The following is a 17,324-nucleotide window of genomic DNA, read 5'->3' on the forward strand; positions in this document are numbered from 1 at the left end:
TATTATTTCAGTCCTTTACATTTATTGAGACTTCTTTAATGGGCTAACAAATGCCCTACTCTGGAGAATGTTTCATGTGCTCTTGAGGAGAATGTGTTGTCTGCTGTTGTTGTGGAGTGTTCTGTAGGCATCTGTTGGGTCTAGTTGGTTTATAGTGTTACTCAAGTCTTCTGTTTCCTTGATGATCTTCTGCCTAGCTGTTTCATCCACTGTTGAAAGTAGGCATTGAAATCTCCAGCTACAGTCAGTTCTCCATACCTGTAGGTCCTGTATCTGTGTACTCAATCAACCATTGATGAAAAATATTAAAAGAAGAAAGAAAGAAAATAAAAAGAGAAAAGAAAAGGAAAAAAACCTAAAAATATTAAAAGGAGTCGGGGCTGGGGGTGGTGGCTCATGCCTGTAATCCCAGCACTTTGGGAGGCCGAGGTGGGTGGATCACCTGAGGTCAGGAGTTCCAGACCAGTCTGGCCAATGTGGTGAAACTCCATCTCTGCTAAAAGTACAAAAGTTAGCTGGGCGTGGTGGTGCGCACCTGTAGTCCCAGCTACTTGGGAGGCTGAGGCAGGAGAATTGCTCAAACATGGGAGGCAGAGGTTGCTTGCAGTGAGCTGAGATCGTGCCATTGCACGCCAGCCTGGGCAACAGAGCGAGACTCTGTCTCAAAAAAAAAAAAAAAAAAAGGAGGGGGTTGAGCACAATGGCTCATGCCTATAATCCTAGCACTTTGGGAGGCCTAGGTGGGCAGATTGCTTGAGGCCCAGGAGGTTCAGACCAGCCTGGGCAACGTAGTGAAACCCCATCTCCCTTAAAAAGAAAATTAAAATAAAAAAATTAAAAGAAAGAAAGAAATACAACAATAAAAAATACAAATAAAAAAGCAATATATTGTTACAAGTATTGACATAGCATTTACATCATATTAGGTATTATAAGAGTCTAGAGATGATTTAAGTATATGGGAGGATGTGCATAGGTTATATGCAAATACACACCATTTTATATAATGGACTTGAGCATCTCTTTGGATTTTGATAGCCACAGGGACTCCTGGAACCAGTGCCTTGTGGATACCAAGGGATCACTGTATTGTTGTTGAATTGCCTGTTTCTCCTTTTAATTCTATCAGTTTTTGCATCATGTATTTTGGGGCTCTGTTGTTAGGTGTGTATATGTTTATAATTGTCTTATCTTCCTGATGGATTCTTCCATTTATTGTTATAAAATGTCCTTCTTTGTTTCTACTAACAACTTTTGTCTTAAAGTCAATTTTGTCTGATATTAGTATAGCTGCTCCAGCTCTCTTTTGGTTACTTTTTTCATGGCATATCTTTTTTCCACTCTTTTATTTTCACCTATTTGTGTCTTTGAATCTAAAGTTTGTCTCTTAGCCGGGCGAGTGGCTCACGCGTGTAATCCCAGCACTTTGGGAGGCCGAGACGGGCAGATCACCTGAGGTCGGTAGTTTGAGACCAGCCTGACCAACATGGAGAAACCTCTTCTCTACTAAAAATACAAAATTAACCGGGCGTGATGGCACATGCCTGTAATCCCAGCTACTTGAGAGGCTGAGGCAGGAGAATCGCTTGAACCTGGGAGGCGGAGGTTGCCGTGAGCCAAGATTGCACCATTGCACTCCAGCCTGGGCAACAAGAGTGAAACTCCATCTCAAAAAATAAATAAATAAATAAATAAATAAAAAATAAAAATTAAAAAGTTTGTCTCTTATAGAGAGCATTTAGTCAGTTTTTTGTTTTGTTTTATCTTTTTCTTTGTTTTTGAGATGGAGTCTTCGTCTGTCGCCCTGGCCGGAGTGCAGTGTTGTGATCTCAGCTTACTGCAACCTCCGCCTCCCAGGTTCAAGTGATTCTCCTGCCTCAGCCTCCTGAGTAGCTGGGCTTACTGGCACACACCACCACACCTGGCTAATTTTTGTATTTTTAGTAGATGCCACCACACCTGGCTAATTTTTGTATTTTTAGTAGAGATGGGGTTTCACCATGTTGGCCAGGCTGGTCTTGAACTTTTGGCTTCAAGCAATCCACCTGTCTTGGCCTCCCAAAGTGCTGGGATTACAGGCCTGAGTCACCATGCCCAGCAAGTTAGATTACTTTTTGAAATCCATTCTACCGATCTTTGCCCTTTGTTTGGAGAGTTTAAGCACTTAAATGTAATTACTGATAAGGTAGAGTTCATGACTGCTATTTTGATATTTGTTTTCTATATGTCTCATGTCTTTGTTGTTCCTTTTACTCCTGCATTACTGCCTTCTTTTATGGTAACTTGATATTTTCATCCTTTTTTTTTTTTCACTCTCCATCAGTGGAGTCCCAGCTAGATATTTTCTTGTGTTCCACTGCTGTTTCTCCTTCTCTCTTTCTTTCTTTCTTTTCTTTTCTTTTCTTTCTTTCTTTCTTTCTTTTTTTTCTTCCTTTCTTTCTTTCTTCTCTCTCCCTCTCTCTTTCTTTCTCTTTCTTTCCTAACTTCCTTCCTTCTTGCCTGCCTGCCTTTCTTCTTTCCTCTTTCTTTCTTCTTCCTTGAGACAAAGTCTCACTCTGTTGCTCAGGCTGGAGTACAGTGGTGTGATCATACCTCACTGCAGCTGTGAACTTCTGGACTCAAGCAGTTCTCTTGCCACATCCTCCCAAAGTGCTGGGATTATAGACGTGAGCCACAGCACCCAACTCACTTCATTTTCTATATATTTTGAGTCATTTTCTAATGGTTGCCTGGAGAATCATACTTAACATTTAAGTTTATAACAATCTAATTTAGATTAACAGAAACTTAATTTTAATAGTATAAAAAACTGCAAAACTGAAAATATTTATATTTTCTTTTTCTTTCTTTCTTTCTTTCTTTTTTTTTTTTTTTTTTGAGACGGAGTCTCTCTCTGTCACCAGGCTGGAGTGCAGTGGCGTGATCTCGGCTCACCGCAACCTCTGACTCTGTGTTCAAGCGATTCTCCTGCCTCAGCCTCCCTAGTAGCTGGGATTACAGACATGTGCCACCATGCCCAGCTGATTTTTGTATTTTTAGTAGAGGCAGGGTTTCACCATGTTGGCCAGGATGGTCTTGATCTCCTGACCTCGTGATCTGCCCGCCTCGGCCTCCCAAAGTGCTAGGATTACAGACGTGAGCCACCACACCTGGCCAATATTTATTTTTTTCAAAGAACTAAACTGAAGTTGTAAGCAAGAGTGAAGTGGGTTCTTTTTTTTTTTTTTTTTGAAACATAATCTCACTCTGTTGTCCAGGCTGGAGTGTAGTGGCACAATCTCGGCTCACTGCAACTTCCGCCTCACAGGTTCAAGTGATTCTCCTGCCTCGGCCTCCCAAGTAGCTGGGATTATAGGCACGAGCCACCACACCTGGCTAATTTTTTTCATATTTTTGGTAGAGATGGGTTTCACCACGTTGGCCAGGCTGGTCTCAAACTCCTGACCTCAAGTGATCTGCCTGCCTTGGCCTCCCAAAGTGCTGAATTACAGGCGTGAGCCACTGCGCCAGGCCATGAAGTGGGTTCTTTTGTGCTAACAGCTACAGAATAACAGGAATCTGCAGTGACAGGAAAACTGTAAACAAACTAAGACTATTACAGAGGCACAAATATACATCACTCTCCCCAGGCACATCCATGGGCAGGTTTAATGACTAAGCTATTTGGGCAAGGAAGCTTTCTGATTTTCCTACATTTACGTGGTAAATGGAACCAAGATTAAAATTCAAGAGAATGGTCTCAACACACACACACAAACACACACACACACACACACACACACCATGCAGGTCAGGTGCAGTGGGGCACGCCTGTAATCCCAGCTCTTTGGGAGGCCTAGGTGGGAGGATCACTTAAGTGAGGAGTTCCAGACCAGCCTGGCCAACATGGCGAAACCCTGTCTCTACAAAAAATAAGCCAGGTGTGGTGGCACGTGCCTGTAATCCCAGCTACTTGGGAGGCTGAGGCATGACAATCGCTTGAACCCAGGAGGCAGAGGTTGCAGTGAGTGGAGATTGTGCCACTGCAATCCAGCCTGGGTGACAGAGTAAGACTCTGTCTCCAAAAAGGAAGAAAGAAAGAAAGAATAATCTAAGAAATGCAAATGAAAACAAGATATTTTAAAATCTATCAGATTAGCAATGGTCAGACACTCTCATATACTGTCTAAATTGGTATATTTTTTCTGCAGATAAATTTAACTGTTTAAGTTAAAACATCTGTACACTTTGACCCAGGGATTTCACTTTTAGGAACATATATAAAAGAATCAGGAACACAGAAGAAAATTTACATTTAACAGGTTTGATCACTGCATTATCTTTACAAGTGAAAAATTAGAAACAACTTAAATATTCACCCAAAGGGATATGGTTAAACAACTTATAGCATATCCATAAACGTATTGTAAATCTATTAAAAGGGTGTTTTTGAAGCATTTGGTGTGTTTAGAAAATATTCATGCTATACAGTGTTTTCCAATTGTATTGGAATGGCCCTTGAATTACGCTATTTTATATAAGGGACTTGAGCATCCGTGGGAGTATGGTGTCCTCAGGGGGTCCTGGGATCTAGCCTCTGTGAATACAGAGGGCCAATTTACTGTTAAGAGGGTAAAATTCTGATAAAAGCTGTACATCCAGAACATTAATAATGTTATTGCTAATTTGTGCACTTATGGGTCTTTATTTTCCAAGTTTTTTATAATGAGCATATTTTTTAATTAGAAAAAATGCGTTCTTTTAAAAAATAGTAATAATATTCATTGGGAGACTGTAAGCAACATACATGCCTCTTGTATGTTTCATGCACTTCATTAAAAGCAGAGCTTAAGTGGCCGGGCGCGGTGGCTCACGCCTGTAATCCCAGCACTTTGGGAGGCCGAGGCGGGTGGATCACAAGGTCAGGAGATCGAGACCATCCTGGCTAACATGGTGAAACTCCATCTCTACTAAAAATACAAAAAATTAGCCGGGCGCAGTGGCGGGCGCCTGTAGTCCCAGCTACTTGGGAGGCTGAGGCAGGGAATTGCGTGAACCTGGGAGGGGGAGCTTGCCGTGAGCCAAGATTGTGCCACTGCACTCCAGCCTGGACGACAGAGCAATGCTCCGTCTCAAAAAAACAAAACAAAACAAACAAAAAAACCAGATTCTAAGCTAGTTCTGGCTACTCTAAGAAAGACTATGATTATGCTGCTAAGTTCTATGTATAATATGAAAAGTCAATACAGAATATGGAAAAAATCAATTTAGCCAGTATTTTAAAATGAATTTCATTTTAGAGGTTTTAAAAAGTTAGGGGATTGGCCAGGCACAGTGGCTCATGCCTATAATCTCAGCACTTTTTGAGGCTGAGGAGGGCAGATCACCTGAGGTCAGGAGTTCGAGACCAGCCTGGCCTACACCGTGAAAACCTGACACTACTAAAAACACAGAAATTAGCCAGGCGTGGTGGCAGGTGCCTGTAATTCCAGCTACTCAAGAGGCTGAGGCAGGAAAATCGCTTGAACCGGGGAGGCGGAGGTTACAGTGAGCCGAGATCGGTGCCACTGCACTCCTGCCTGGGCAACAGAGCAAGACTCCATCTCAAAAAATGAAAAAAGAAGTTAGGGGATTATATATCTTTAAATGTAGTATGTTTGAATAATTGCTTGACTTTGTATCTGGGAACTGTTCTTTGCGTCTGGACACCAAGTAAAACATTAACTTTTTGATTTTCTTTTCCAAGAAGAAGACGTAAAGCAGGCTACCAGCAATTTTGAGAACTTGCAAAAACAGCTTGCAAGGAAAATGAAGCTTCCTATTTTCATAGTAGATGCATTCACAGCAAGAGCATTTCGTGGGAATCCTGCTGCTGTTTGCCTCCTAGAAAATGTAAGTGCTTGGTTTTGAATTACAGTACCTGAAATTCTAGATTCCTGTAGAAACAATTACTTATTTTAAAAGACTAGTTTCACCTGTTTGTTTACCTCTTTGGTTTGTGTTCTTTGCCATCATATCAGTAATGTTCATGTATGCAAGTTGATTTTGACCAAAGTATTTGATAAAAATGCCTATGCCTTGGGTACGTCCAATGAAATGAAGATTCAGATAAAGAGGAACTAGAGCCAATTTTTAAAAAGAAGAGCTAGAGCTCCCTTTTAGCCATCAGGTTTTCATTTAGTTAGCACCAAGTGTTGAGGAGAATGAAATTAGATGAGTTTTGTGTGACTAGACATAGCCAATTTCACATTGAGCATAACAGATCCTAACTGAGTATCTTTAACCTTATCTATAGCTCAGGCAATTAGAAATTCTTTTCAGGATCAAGAAAATGAGACATTTTGCAAGGAATTAAGTAGTTAAGTAGAGAGGTAGAAGGAATTAAGCTATAGTATATAAATAACTTACTGAAAGACTCATTTTTAAAATGGCTTTTTGATTAGGATACATATTAATGGAATAGTTAAATATTAATGGAATAGTTAAATATTAATAGAATAGTTAAATAGATAAATATTAATAGAATAGTTAAATAGTTAAATATTGTTAATAGTTAATATTTAAATATTGACCCTCAAGGTCAAGGAATATTGACCTTGTGTTGGTCCCTAAGTGGTAAGAAACAAGGTAAGGTGTTTCTGAGTGCTTTCACTCAGAGCAGTTAGCACAAGAGTAGATTATCTGAAAATTACTTCAAGAAGACAGTTAGCAATTGATGATCTTAAAGAAGTCATATTAAGTTGGGCAAAGTGTGTGTTGGGGCCTTCAGGGACAGTGAATCTCAACCTGGCTATACATGAAAATCACCCAAGGAACTTCGAAAATACTGTCTTCTAGACCAATTACAACAGGCTCTCTGGGAGTGTGGGGGAAGCAGTGTTTTTTTGTTTTGTTTTGTTTTTGAGACGGAGTTCCGCTCTTGTTGCCCAGGCTGGAGTGCAATGGCGTGATCTGAGCTTACTGCAACATCTGCCTCCCGGGTTCAAGTGATTCTCTTGCCTTAGTCTCCCTAGTAGCTGAGATTACAGGCGCCCGCCACCATGCACGGCTAATTTTTTGTATTTTTAATAGAGATGGGGTTTCGTTATGTTGGCCAGGCTGGTCTTGAACTCCTGACCTCAGGTGATCTACCTGCCTTGGCCTCCCAAAATGCTGGGATTACAGGCGTGAGCACCACGCCCGGCCAGCAGTGTTTTTTTTTAAGTTCCCCAAGTGATTCCAGTGTGCAATCATGATGGAGAACTGGGCTGGTTGTGGTGGCTCTTGCCTATAATCCTAGTACTTTGGGAGGCTGAGGCAGGAGGATTGCTTGGGGCCAGGAGTTTGAGACCAACCTGGCCAACATAGCGAGACCGTGTCTCTAAGAAAAAAGAAAAAAAATAAAAAAAGAAGGACTGATGAGCGGAACGTCGTTTTTTATTGCTGTTGTTGTTGTTTTTTATTTTCTAAAACTTTATATAAAATAGAGATGTGGTCTCGCTAAGTTGACCAGGCTGGTCTCAAACTCCTGGATTCAAGTGATTCTCCCATCTTGGCCTTCCAAAGTGCTGGGATTACAGGCCTGAGCCACTGCACCTGGTGGAATATTATTAATTGAGTCCTTTTCACACTTATTTTCTCCCTCAAGTGGAGCAGTAAGGTGGCCATCAAGAGTCCTTGTCTTACCTTAACTCTACATTCATTACGCAAACTTGAGCTGGTATTTTCTCTCCACAAAATGCAGAAGGTAATAAAGTTAATAAACTTTGTCCATTATTACAAGAGTTTGGGAAGATTAGTATGAAAACAATTAACAACCAGATTCCAAATCATGACCTTTCTTTAGAAACAATCTGGCAGACACAACTTCCTGTCAAGGAATTGTGGAATTGACTATAACTGCTTGTCAAAAGTCTTAATACATTTGCCCCATGTCCGCATGTAATATCCTTGAAGAGTTTTGACAGTAGTTTATATTGAATAGAATATATTCCATTTTTATCAGATAACAAGAATTGGATTATTGTCCAACTTACTCCTTTTATTTCCAGTAAATTCAGCAAACATCAGACTTATGGGATTGATATCTCTTTCTTTCTTTCTTTCTTTCTTTCTTTCTTTCTTTCTTTCTCTCTTTCTACCTATCTCTCCGTTAAAACATATTTTGTATGTTAATTATATATTTGGAAAAACTAGGAAATAAAAATTTAAGCAAAGAACTTACAGTTTAAAACAACACGCTTTAGTATGAATGGAAGAAGGAAAAAGAAGATAAGGAAGTCCATGATTTGGGGACGCTCTCTAAAGAGTTTTCCAATTCACTTCTTTTGAGGCTTGGGCCTGTGAGACCAGGAAAATTTCATGGCCTGTCAGAGACACCTGAATAGATATCTAAAGATTAGTTTGCTACGCCTCTTAGTCATGCTTTTCTGCTCTTTGGATGTGAGAATCTTATCCTCCTAGAGGCGAAGATAGCACTTTTCCTAATTCATAATCAATAAAAATTATAATAGACATATAAATGGTGGTGTCTGCCCTTGGGTTCGTTGTCCTGAGATGGTGGAGAGAATACAGGTGGCCACAGGAAAATGTCAGAGACAAATAAACGCTAAATCTTATAATATTGACCACAATTCAACAGGAATTCAGCCAGGCTCTGGGCTAGGAGCCAGAGGTACAAAGGTTAACAAGTTCACCTGCCCTTGAGGGGCTCAGAGTCTAGTGCAGAAAATGGGCATGTAAACCCATCGTTATTCAGTAGTCACTACAGAGACTAAAAGACCTGAAGGTACCAGGCCTCAGAGAATGGCATAATGTTAGGTTTTATGAGGTAAAAATACCTCAGATTTTAAGTGCAGGGCTTCAGATGATTTTTTTTTGTAGCTTTGTTTTAAATTATTCAAAATTTGACCAGGATGAGACTAACCACAGGAAAACCTGGTGGATAGACTGAAGACTAGGTCGTGGTGCTTTGAGCTTTTTGAACACTTGATAAAAGACTACTGAAAGTAAAGTAAAAACTTCTGAGTAATAAAGTTCAAGAGCTTCTATAATATTCTAAAGGATTTTTTGTTTGTTTTCAAGACAAGTCCATTTTTAAATTTTTTAATTTTTATTTTTTTGAGACAAGCAGTCTTCCCACCTCGGCCTCCCAAAGTGCTGGGATTACAGGTGTGAGTCACCACGCCCGGCTGACATTGTTAAATTTTTAAATTTTTCACATGAGAACATATAACACTATACATTAGGTGAAAACAAAAACAGATTAAAGTCTAAGTGGAACATAAAACAAATATTTGAAAAAAATGTAATAAAAATTGTCTGGGTGCGGTGGCTCACACCTGTAATCCCAGCATTTTGGGAGGCCGAGGCAGGCAGATCACCTGAGGTCAGGAGTTTGAGACCACCCTGGCCAACATGGTGAAACTGCGTCAAATTAGCCAAGGTTAAAGACCAGCCAAAAATTAGCCAGGTGTGGTGACGCATGCCTGTAATCCCAGCTACTCGGGAGGCTGAGGCAGTAGAGTTGCTTGAACCTGGGAGGCAGAGGTTGCAGTGAGCCCAGAGAGCACCACTGCACTCCAGCCTGGGTGACAGAGTGAAACTCCTTCTCAAACATAAATAAATAAATAAATAAATAAATAATTGATGGTGTCCTCAGATGCCTGACAATCCGTTTGACAATAAAGACCTTGTAGAAACATGAAAAATGTATAGAAGCAATGTAAAAAGTAAAACAGATACATTATGATGATAGCTGGGTAAAAAAACTAGAGGGACCCATGACTAGCTACTGGTTGTGGTGGTAACAACCAGTGGTGCTTTTTTTTTTTTTAAATTCTAATTTTTTTTTTTTTTTTTTCCAGAGACAAGACCTTGCTTTCTCCCCTAGGCTGGAGTACAGTGGCATGATTATGGCTCACTGCAGCCTTGAACTCCTGGGCTCAAGCTATCCGCCTGCCTCAGCCTCCAGAGTAGCTGAGACAACAGGTGTGCACCACCACGCTCAGCTAATTTTTATTTTTTGTAGAGACAGGGTTTTGCTATGTTGCCCAGGCTGGTCTCTAACTTCTGGCCTCAGGTGATCCTCTCACCTCAGCCTCCTAAAGTGCTTGGACAAGAGCCACTGCACCCAGCCTAATGTTTTGTCGATTTTAGTTTACAAGTTTTCCACTTCCTTGATGGTTTTAGAACTTTCTCCATCCAGGTGTGTTGACTTTACTGGAACCTTATCTACAGCAGAGGGACAAATGAACAATAAGGACTGATAAGTCGGGACTGTCATATTCAGGTTGCCATATTTCAAAACTGCCACAAGATGGGAGTATTTTAAAACTTTACTCTGATTTTCTGATCATTAATCTTTGTGGGTCATAAGGCGATGGAACCTCGGTATGCCAAAGCAGTACACTAGAATTCAGAAAGGCAAACATCACTCTGTTTTTGCTGTTGGAAATTTGATTCACATGAGATGGCCAAAGGGAAATGAATATTAAAGCAAGGGAATTCATAGCTGTTGGTTTGTAACTGTTTTGTGCAGCGTTTGAAAAGAAGCTCCTAGTGTAAAATGGAAAAATTGCTGAAAAGAAAAGCCAGTATTTTGAACAAATGCATCCTCTCTCTTTTGTTTGTAAGGCTTTCAAAGTTGAAGTCTTTCCATGATTCACCATTGTCTTGACCTTTGGTTGCAGTGTAGAAATTCAGTGAAAGTCCAGCTGCCAGTGGTACATGTTGTGGGCTGCTACTGTTAAACTTTCCACGTGTCTCTGGTCCCTCAGGCAAATAGCAGGTGCATTTTTTAGTGTCCTGAAATAGAAGTTACAGTTATATAAATTCAAATTGCAAGAAATGCAGTATACCAAGGTAGAGAGGATTAAAGAGCTGGTGGGCAGTGGAGTTTGCGTCCTAGCTAACATGTGAAAGGGCCCATTTGCAAAGAAATCTATTACCAATAGATGGTGAGCTTGGCTACAATGTAGGATGTTTTAATACTTTTAAAGACTTATCCTAAAGGTCACAGGGAGCTATAGACAAAGAAAGGAAGGACGAAGATACGAAGTTTCGCCAGATCATATAGAGGAAGGACTGGCAGGCACTTTAGGTTTCTGCAGCAAGGAGGCAAGTCCAGGAAGGCCAGCAAAGGCTTTTCTTGATCACCTTTCGATTACCACTGAGACTTGTGATTGCAGACTCTGCACTAAGGGGCTTAAATACCTCCCAGTTTCTATCAGGTGTTGTGTGCATGTGCATCTGGACCAGTTTCCACAGAAAACATTCAACAGGCCGTGGAGAGTGCTTGAGTTCAATTGTTAACATTGTTGTCTTGTTGGCTGGGACTTTCCAGTGGCCCCCTCTACTCCTCTTCTTAGGTGGGATTTCTCACTTATCCAGGCCCACAGGTGCCCACAGATGGGACAGGTACTCATCCCACTGCATTTTCACCATCCTACTTCTAGAATTCTAGAGTGTCCATTATGTTAAAGTTTAATCTCTGATTTAACAAGAGAATGGGCGGGTGCGGTGGCTCATGCCTGCAATCTCAGCACTTTGGGAGGCCGAGGTGGGCGGATCACCTGAGGTCAGGAGTTTGAGACCAGTCTGGCCAACATGGTGAAACCCCATCTCTAATAAAATACAAAAATCAGCCAGGTATGGTGGCACACACTTGTAATCCCAGCTACTCAGGACGCTGAGGCAGGAGAATCACTTGAACCTGGGAGGCAGAGGTTGCAGTGAGCCAGATCGCACCACTGCGCTCCAGCCTGGGTGACAAGAGCGAGATTCCGTCTCAAAAAAACAGAACAAAACAAAAAAACAGAAGTGAGATCAAGCAACTTGCCTAAGAAGCTGTCCTAATACAAAGCTCTTTGCACACACTTTTCTGTCCAAATCACCGAAATCTCCCCTCTTTTCTAGGTTCACCACAAGGCCTCATCTTTAAAGTTTTAGAGTATTTATTGTCAAAATCTATGTGTCTCAATGACATTTTCTCTGGTATTGTTCACAGTTGCTGTCTGTGGCTGTCTTGACTCCCCACCTAGATGCTAAGTCCCTTGAACACAGATCCATGGCTTATACACAAGGGTTTCTCAAACTTTAATGTGCACACGATCACCTGGGGAGCTTGTGAAAATGGAGATTCTGATTCAGAATGTCGGAGGCCCAAGACAGGGGGCCTCGAACTCTGCATTTCTAACAAATCCCCTTAGTTGTGTTGCCGTGCTCCTGGCTCAGCACAGTACTCATTGATTGATTGCTGTTCCGTCTTAGAAACCTTGCAGGGGTCCATTTTCTCTGCTAGACGTTGGTTTTCCCTGTCTGTAGCATGTTACAGGGTTAATAATCGTTTGTCTTTGTGATGGGCAGGCAGTGTAGTGTGGCTGGTTAAAGCATGACTTTGAGCCACTCAAATTAAAAGCTAACATGTATCAAGTACCTACTACGTGTTGGGCACTGGGATGAGTTATCTCTTTCTCTCTTTCTGTTTCTTTCAGTCTCTCTCTGGGTAAGCCGGGGCGTAGAGGATCATGCCTGTAGTTCTAGCACTTTGGGAGGCCAATATGGGCGCATTGCCTGAGCTCAGGAGTTCAAGACCAGCCTAGGCAACATGGCAAAACTCCATCTCTACTAAAATACAAAAAATTAGCCGGGCATGGTGGTCTGCACCTATAGTCCCAGGTACTCAGGAGGCTGAGGTGAGAGAATCGCTTGAACCCAAGAGGCATAGATCGCAGTGAGCTGAGACAGTGCCACTGCACTCTAGCCAGGGTGACAGAGCGAGACTCTGTCTCAAAAAAAAAAAAAAAAAAAAAAGCTTATTATGTTTCCTGCCATGATTTATTTATTTATTTATTTTTGAGACGGAGTCTCGCTCTGTCACCCAGGCTGGAGTGCAATGGCATGATCTCGGCTCACTGCAACCTCTGCCTCCCGGGTTCAGGTGACTACTGCTCAACCTCCTGAGTAGCTGGGATTACAGGCACGCACCACCACTCCTGGCTAATTTTTGTATTTTTAGTAGTGATGGGGTTTTGCCATGTTGGCTAGGCTGGTCTCGAACTCCTGACCTCAAGTGATCTACCCGCCTCGCCCTCCTAAAGTGCTGGGATTACAGGCATAAGCTGCCACACCTGGCCCCTGCTAAGATTTTTATATCAGCCGGTAGTTTTAAAATCATGACAGATTTTTCACAATAATCACAATTTTATGCCCTATATAATTATATGGAACATGTTTCAAAAGATTTTGAATCAAAGACAAGAGTGTTTAATTTGGATAACTCAGAGAAGTAAATTATGAATTTATTAATATAAAATTATAATTCTTCTGGGTTTCAGGAGATCAAGAGCAATAAATTTGGCCAAAACAAAAATGCATTTGTCTTGAAATTTCTTTAAAATTCAAAATCTAACTAGTAGATTTCAGTTAGAAAGAGTTTCAGGAGATCAAGAGCAATAAATTTGGCCAAAACAAAAATGTGTTTTCTTGAAACTTCTTTAAAATTCAAAATCTAACTAGTAAGCATTTTATTGATTAAAAATGGATTTTTCTTCTCAAAAGGAAAGCATACTTCGGGTCCACTTTTTTTTTTTTTTTTTTGAGACGGAGTCTCACTCTGTCACCCAGACTGGAGTGCAGTGGCGTGATCTTGGCTCACTGCAACCTCTGCCTCCCAGGTTCAAGCAACTTGCCTGCCTTAGTCTCCCGAGTAGCTGGGATTACAGGTGCGTGCCACCACTCTCGGCTAATTTTTTTGTATTTTTAGTAGAGATGGGGTTTCTCCATATTGGCTACGCTGGTCTCAAACTCCTGACCTCGTGATCCACCTGCCTCAGCTTCCTAAGGTGCTGGGATTACAGGTGTGAGCCACCACGCCCAGCTGGGTCCACTTTTTTCTCGAGTTAAGAGGAATGTGTGTGTGTGTGTGTGTGTGTGTGTGTGTGTATTCGTATGCATGTATATATCTTCACAATAAACCTTGACTTAAGTGCTATTATTCCCATCTTAAAGGTGTAGAAACTGAGGCCATAAGATTAAATGACTTGACCACTTTTACACTGCTGCTAGGAGCTCACACAGGATAGAAATTCAATTCTGTTTTCAAACCCACATACTTTTTTTAAATATTTTATTTTGAAAAATTAAAAACCTATAGAAAAGTTTCAAGAATGGTACAATGAACATGCATATTCCCTTTCTCTAGATTCACCAGTTGTTACTGTGTAAAAAAAATTTTTTTTAGAGTCAGGTTCTCGCTATGTTGCGCAGGCTGGTCTCCAACTCCAGGGCTCAAGCGATCCACTCTCCTTGGCCTCCCAAAGTGCTGGCATTATAGGCATGAGCCTCCCAAAGTGCTGGGATTATAGGCATGTGCCTGGCCAGTTGTTACTATTGTCCACATTTGCAAAGCCCTCATTCTTTTTCTTTTTTCTTTTCTTTTTTGTATTTGAGACAGGATCTTGCTCTGTCACCCAGGCTGGAGTGCAGTGGCACAATCATGGCTCACTGCAGCCTTGACTTCTGGGCTCAAGAGATCCTCCTACCTCAGCCTCCCGTATAGTCTGGACCATAGGCAAGCACCACCATGCCTGGCTAAACTTTTTATTTTTATTTTTTATTGAGACTGGGGGGTGGTCTTGAACTCCTGGTCTCAAGCAATCTTCCTGCCTTGGCCTCCCAAAATGCTAGGATTACAGGCATAAGCCACCATGCCCAGCTAAAGCCCTTACTCTTTTTTTTTTTTTTTTTTAATCTTTTTTACAGAGACAGAGTCTTACTATGTTACCCAGGCTGGTCTTGAACTCCTGGACTCAAGCTATCCTCCCGCCTCAGCCTCCCAAAGTGCTGGGATTACAGGCGTGAGCCACCGTGCCTAACTAAGCTCTCATTCTTAATCACTGTACTGTTTATTAGGTATATTGTGGTCTTAGGATATTATAGGATCTCTCCGTTTAATTTCTTCATTTGTAAGGGTATAAAAATATTTACATTGAGGGTTTTAAAAATGAGATTAAGTGAAATAATGTACTTATTTTTTCAACAAATGTTTACTGATCTCCTGCTGTGCTGGGATGAATACCCGGCATTGTTCCAGGTCCTGACAAAGCAAGACAGCACAGTCCATACCCCAACAGAACTTAGAATCAGAGGTGGCGAGGCCAGACAGTAAAGGGCACACCAGGCAATTTCAGGACATCTAAGCACTGGAGAGGAGACAACACCTTTAGACACAGTGGTCTGGGAAGGCTTACTGGAGGAGGTGACCCCTGGCCTGAAGCCCTTCCCATGAAAGGGAGTGAACCATGCAAAGACAGGGGAGGAGCAGTCCAGCCTGCCCAGAGTGAGTGCTGAACTTCTCTTTCACCATCAAAGCAAAGGAGATTGGGGTACTTCCTTGTGTGGAGATTGTTTTTAGAAGACAGCACACTCTGTCAGCTAGACTAGATCTTACTGTGACAAAAGACAGGCCAGGCCAGCCAGTTTTTCACAGTCTATTCCAGCTTGCACATTTATAACCCTTCTTCACAGGGCACTGCAAGCATGGGTTTCTGAGAACCAATCTTTATAAAAGTGCTTTGAATTCCTTGGTAATTATTTCTTTTTAAGCGTGTAACTTTTATTATTACTAAACTGCTTTTTAAGTTAATGGTAGTTGTTGTCCAAAGGAAGTCTGATCTGTGTTTTTGAAACCTCAATGATCGTTTGTTTCTAATTAAGGAATTGGATGAAGACATGCATCAGAAAATTGCAAGGGAGATGAACCTCTCTGAAACTGCTTTTATCCGAAAACTGCACCCGACAGACAACTTTGCACAAAGTAAATATGCATTTTTTTTTTTTTTTAAAGAACTGTTCTGTCGCACAGGCCGGAGTGCAGTGGCATGATCTTGACTCACTGCAACCTCCGTCTCCTGCGTTCAAGCAATTATTGTGCCTCAGCCTCCCGAAGTGCTGGCATTATAGGTCTGAGCCACCGCACCTGGCCTAAATATGCACTTTAAAATAATTCTTGAATGACATCAGAAATTATTTTTTAGGTGGGGGAATGATCTTTAAGGAAAATGCCCCCTTATTATTTGCATACAGATAGTAGATAGAGCGGGAGATTCTGATTTGGTTTCGGTTCATTTGGGGAAGGGGGTTTTGGTGAATCTGAATGTTTCCATTCCAGATCTAGCACTGGGGAGCCCTAGGATGCTTGCCTAGCCATCATTCCTCCTTTTACAACATGTTTTGGCTACTCATCATGCTAGAGAACTATTTAGGAAAGAAGAAAATGAGAAATCTGTGACCTGCTTGCATGGGAATGATCTCATCTCTCTTTGGCTTTTCCTATCCTCAGGTTCCTGCTTTGGACTGAGATGGTTTACACCAGCGAGTGAGGTCCCACTCTGTGGCCATGCCACCCTGGCTTCTGCAGCTGTGCTGTTTCACAAAATAAGTAATGTGATTTTCTTTAATGAATCTAACACTTAGCAAATGGCATTTTTTTTTTAAGTTCTCACACACACTTTTTCTGATGGTCCAAAGTGACTGGTATAAAGACTCTGCAGAGTTTACTTCATGCTATTCATAATGCAGAAACAAAACCAGCGACCTTCAATAGCACTTTGGCCTTTCTGAGTATGTGCCCAGCATCATTGGAAAGCTGCGGTCAGAATGCTATTTTATTTTATTTTTATTTTATTTTACTTTCTGGTCTACAAAGAGTTTGACAACCATTTTATTTTATTTTATTATTTTTTGAGGCAGAGTCTCATTGTGTTGCCCAGGCTGGAGAGCAATGGCACGATCTTGACTCACTGCAACCTCCGCCTCTCTCCACCTCCTGGGTTCAAGCAATTCTCCTGCCTTAGCCTCCTGAGTAGCAGGATTACAGGCGCCCACCACCACACCCAGCTAATTTTTGTATTTTTAGCAGAGATGGGGTTTTACCATGTTGGCCAGGCTGGTGTCAAACTCCTGGCCTCCAGTGATCCATCTGCATCGGCCTCCCAAAGTGCTGGGATTATAGGCGTGAGGCACCATGCTTGGCCTCATTTTAAACTGGAGATCTCTGGTCTTTGTGAAGCTTGCATGGGCAGAATTGTCATCTCATACGATATGAGATTGGAGACCAACAGGAACATTTCACTCCAATTATTTCCGCTCCCACATTGAAATTCATTTCACAATAAGAGATTCTTCAGTAAACTTTTTTTTTTTTTTTTTTTCTGAGATGGGGCCTGGCTCGGTTGCCCAGACTGGAGTGCAGAGGCAGGATATCAGTTCACTGCAACCTCTGACTCCTGGGCTCAAGCCATCCTCCCACTTCAACCTCCAAAGTAGCTGAGACCACAGGTGCACACCACCACACCTGGCCAATT

The 17,324-nt window shown here is 41.6% G+C and overlaps 1 protein-coding gene across 6 annotated transcripts in view; it reads left to right on the forward strand.

The window, feature by feature from the left end:
* Positions 1–17,324, forward strand: part of PBLD (phenazine biosynthesis like protein domain containing) — a 41,492-nt gene that overhangs the window by 11,452 nt on the left and 12,716 nt on the right. For 3 of the 6 annotated variants that reach the window (XM_019034801.2, XM_055353657.2, XM_055353655.2), the window contains exons 2-4: positions 5,729–5,871; positions 15,676–15,775; positions 16,301–16,399. In XM_019034801.2, coding sequence (XP_018890346.2) covers positions 5,788–5,871; positions 15,676–15,775; positions 16,301–16,399 — 283 coding nt within the window. In that variant the 5' untranslated portion in view covers positions 5,729–5,787. Of the gene's footprint in view, positions 1–5,725; positions 5,872–15,675; positions 15,776–16,300; positions 16,400–17,324 lie in introns of all 6 variants that reach the window. The other 3 variants (XM_019034800.3, XM_055353656.2, XM_055353654.1) reach the window with 1 other exon arrangement.

Source organism: Gorilla gorilla, chromosome 8 (assembly GCF_029281585.2).
Source record: "Gorilla gorilla gorilla isolate KB3781 chromosome 8, NHGRI_mGorGor1-v2.1_pri, whole genome shotgun sequence".
NCBI lineage: Eukaryota > Metazoa > Chordata > Mammalia > Primates > Hominidae > Gorilla > Gorilla gorilla.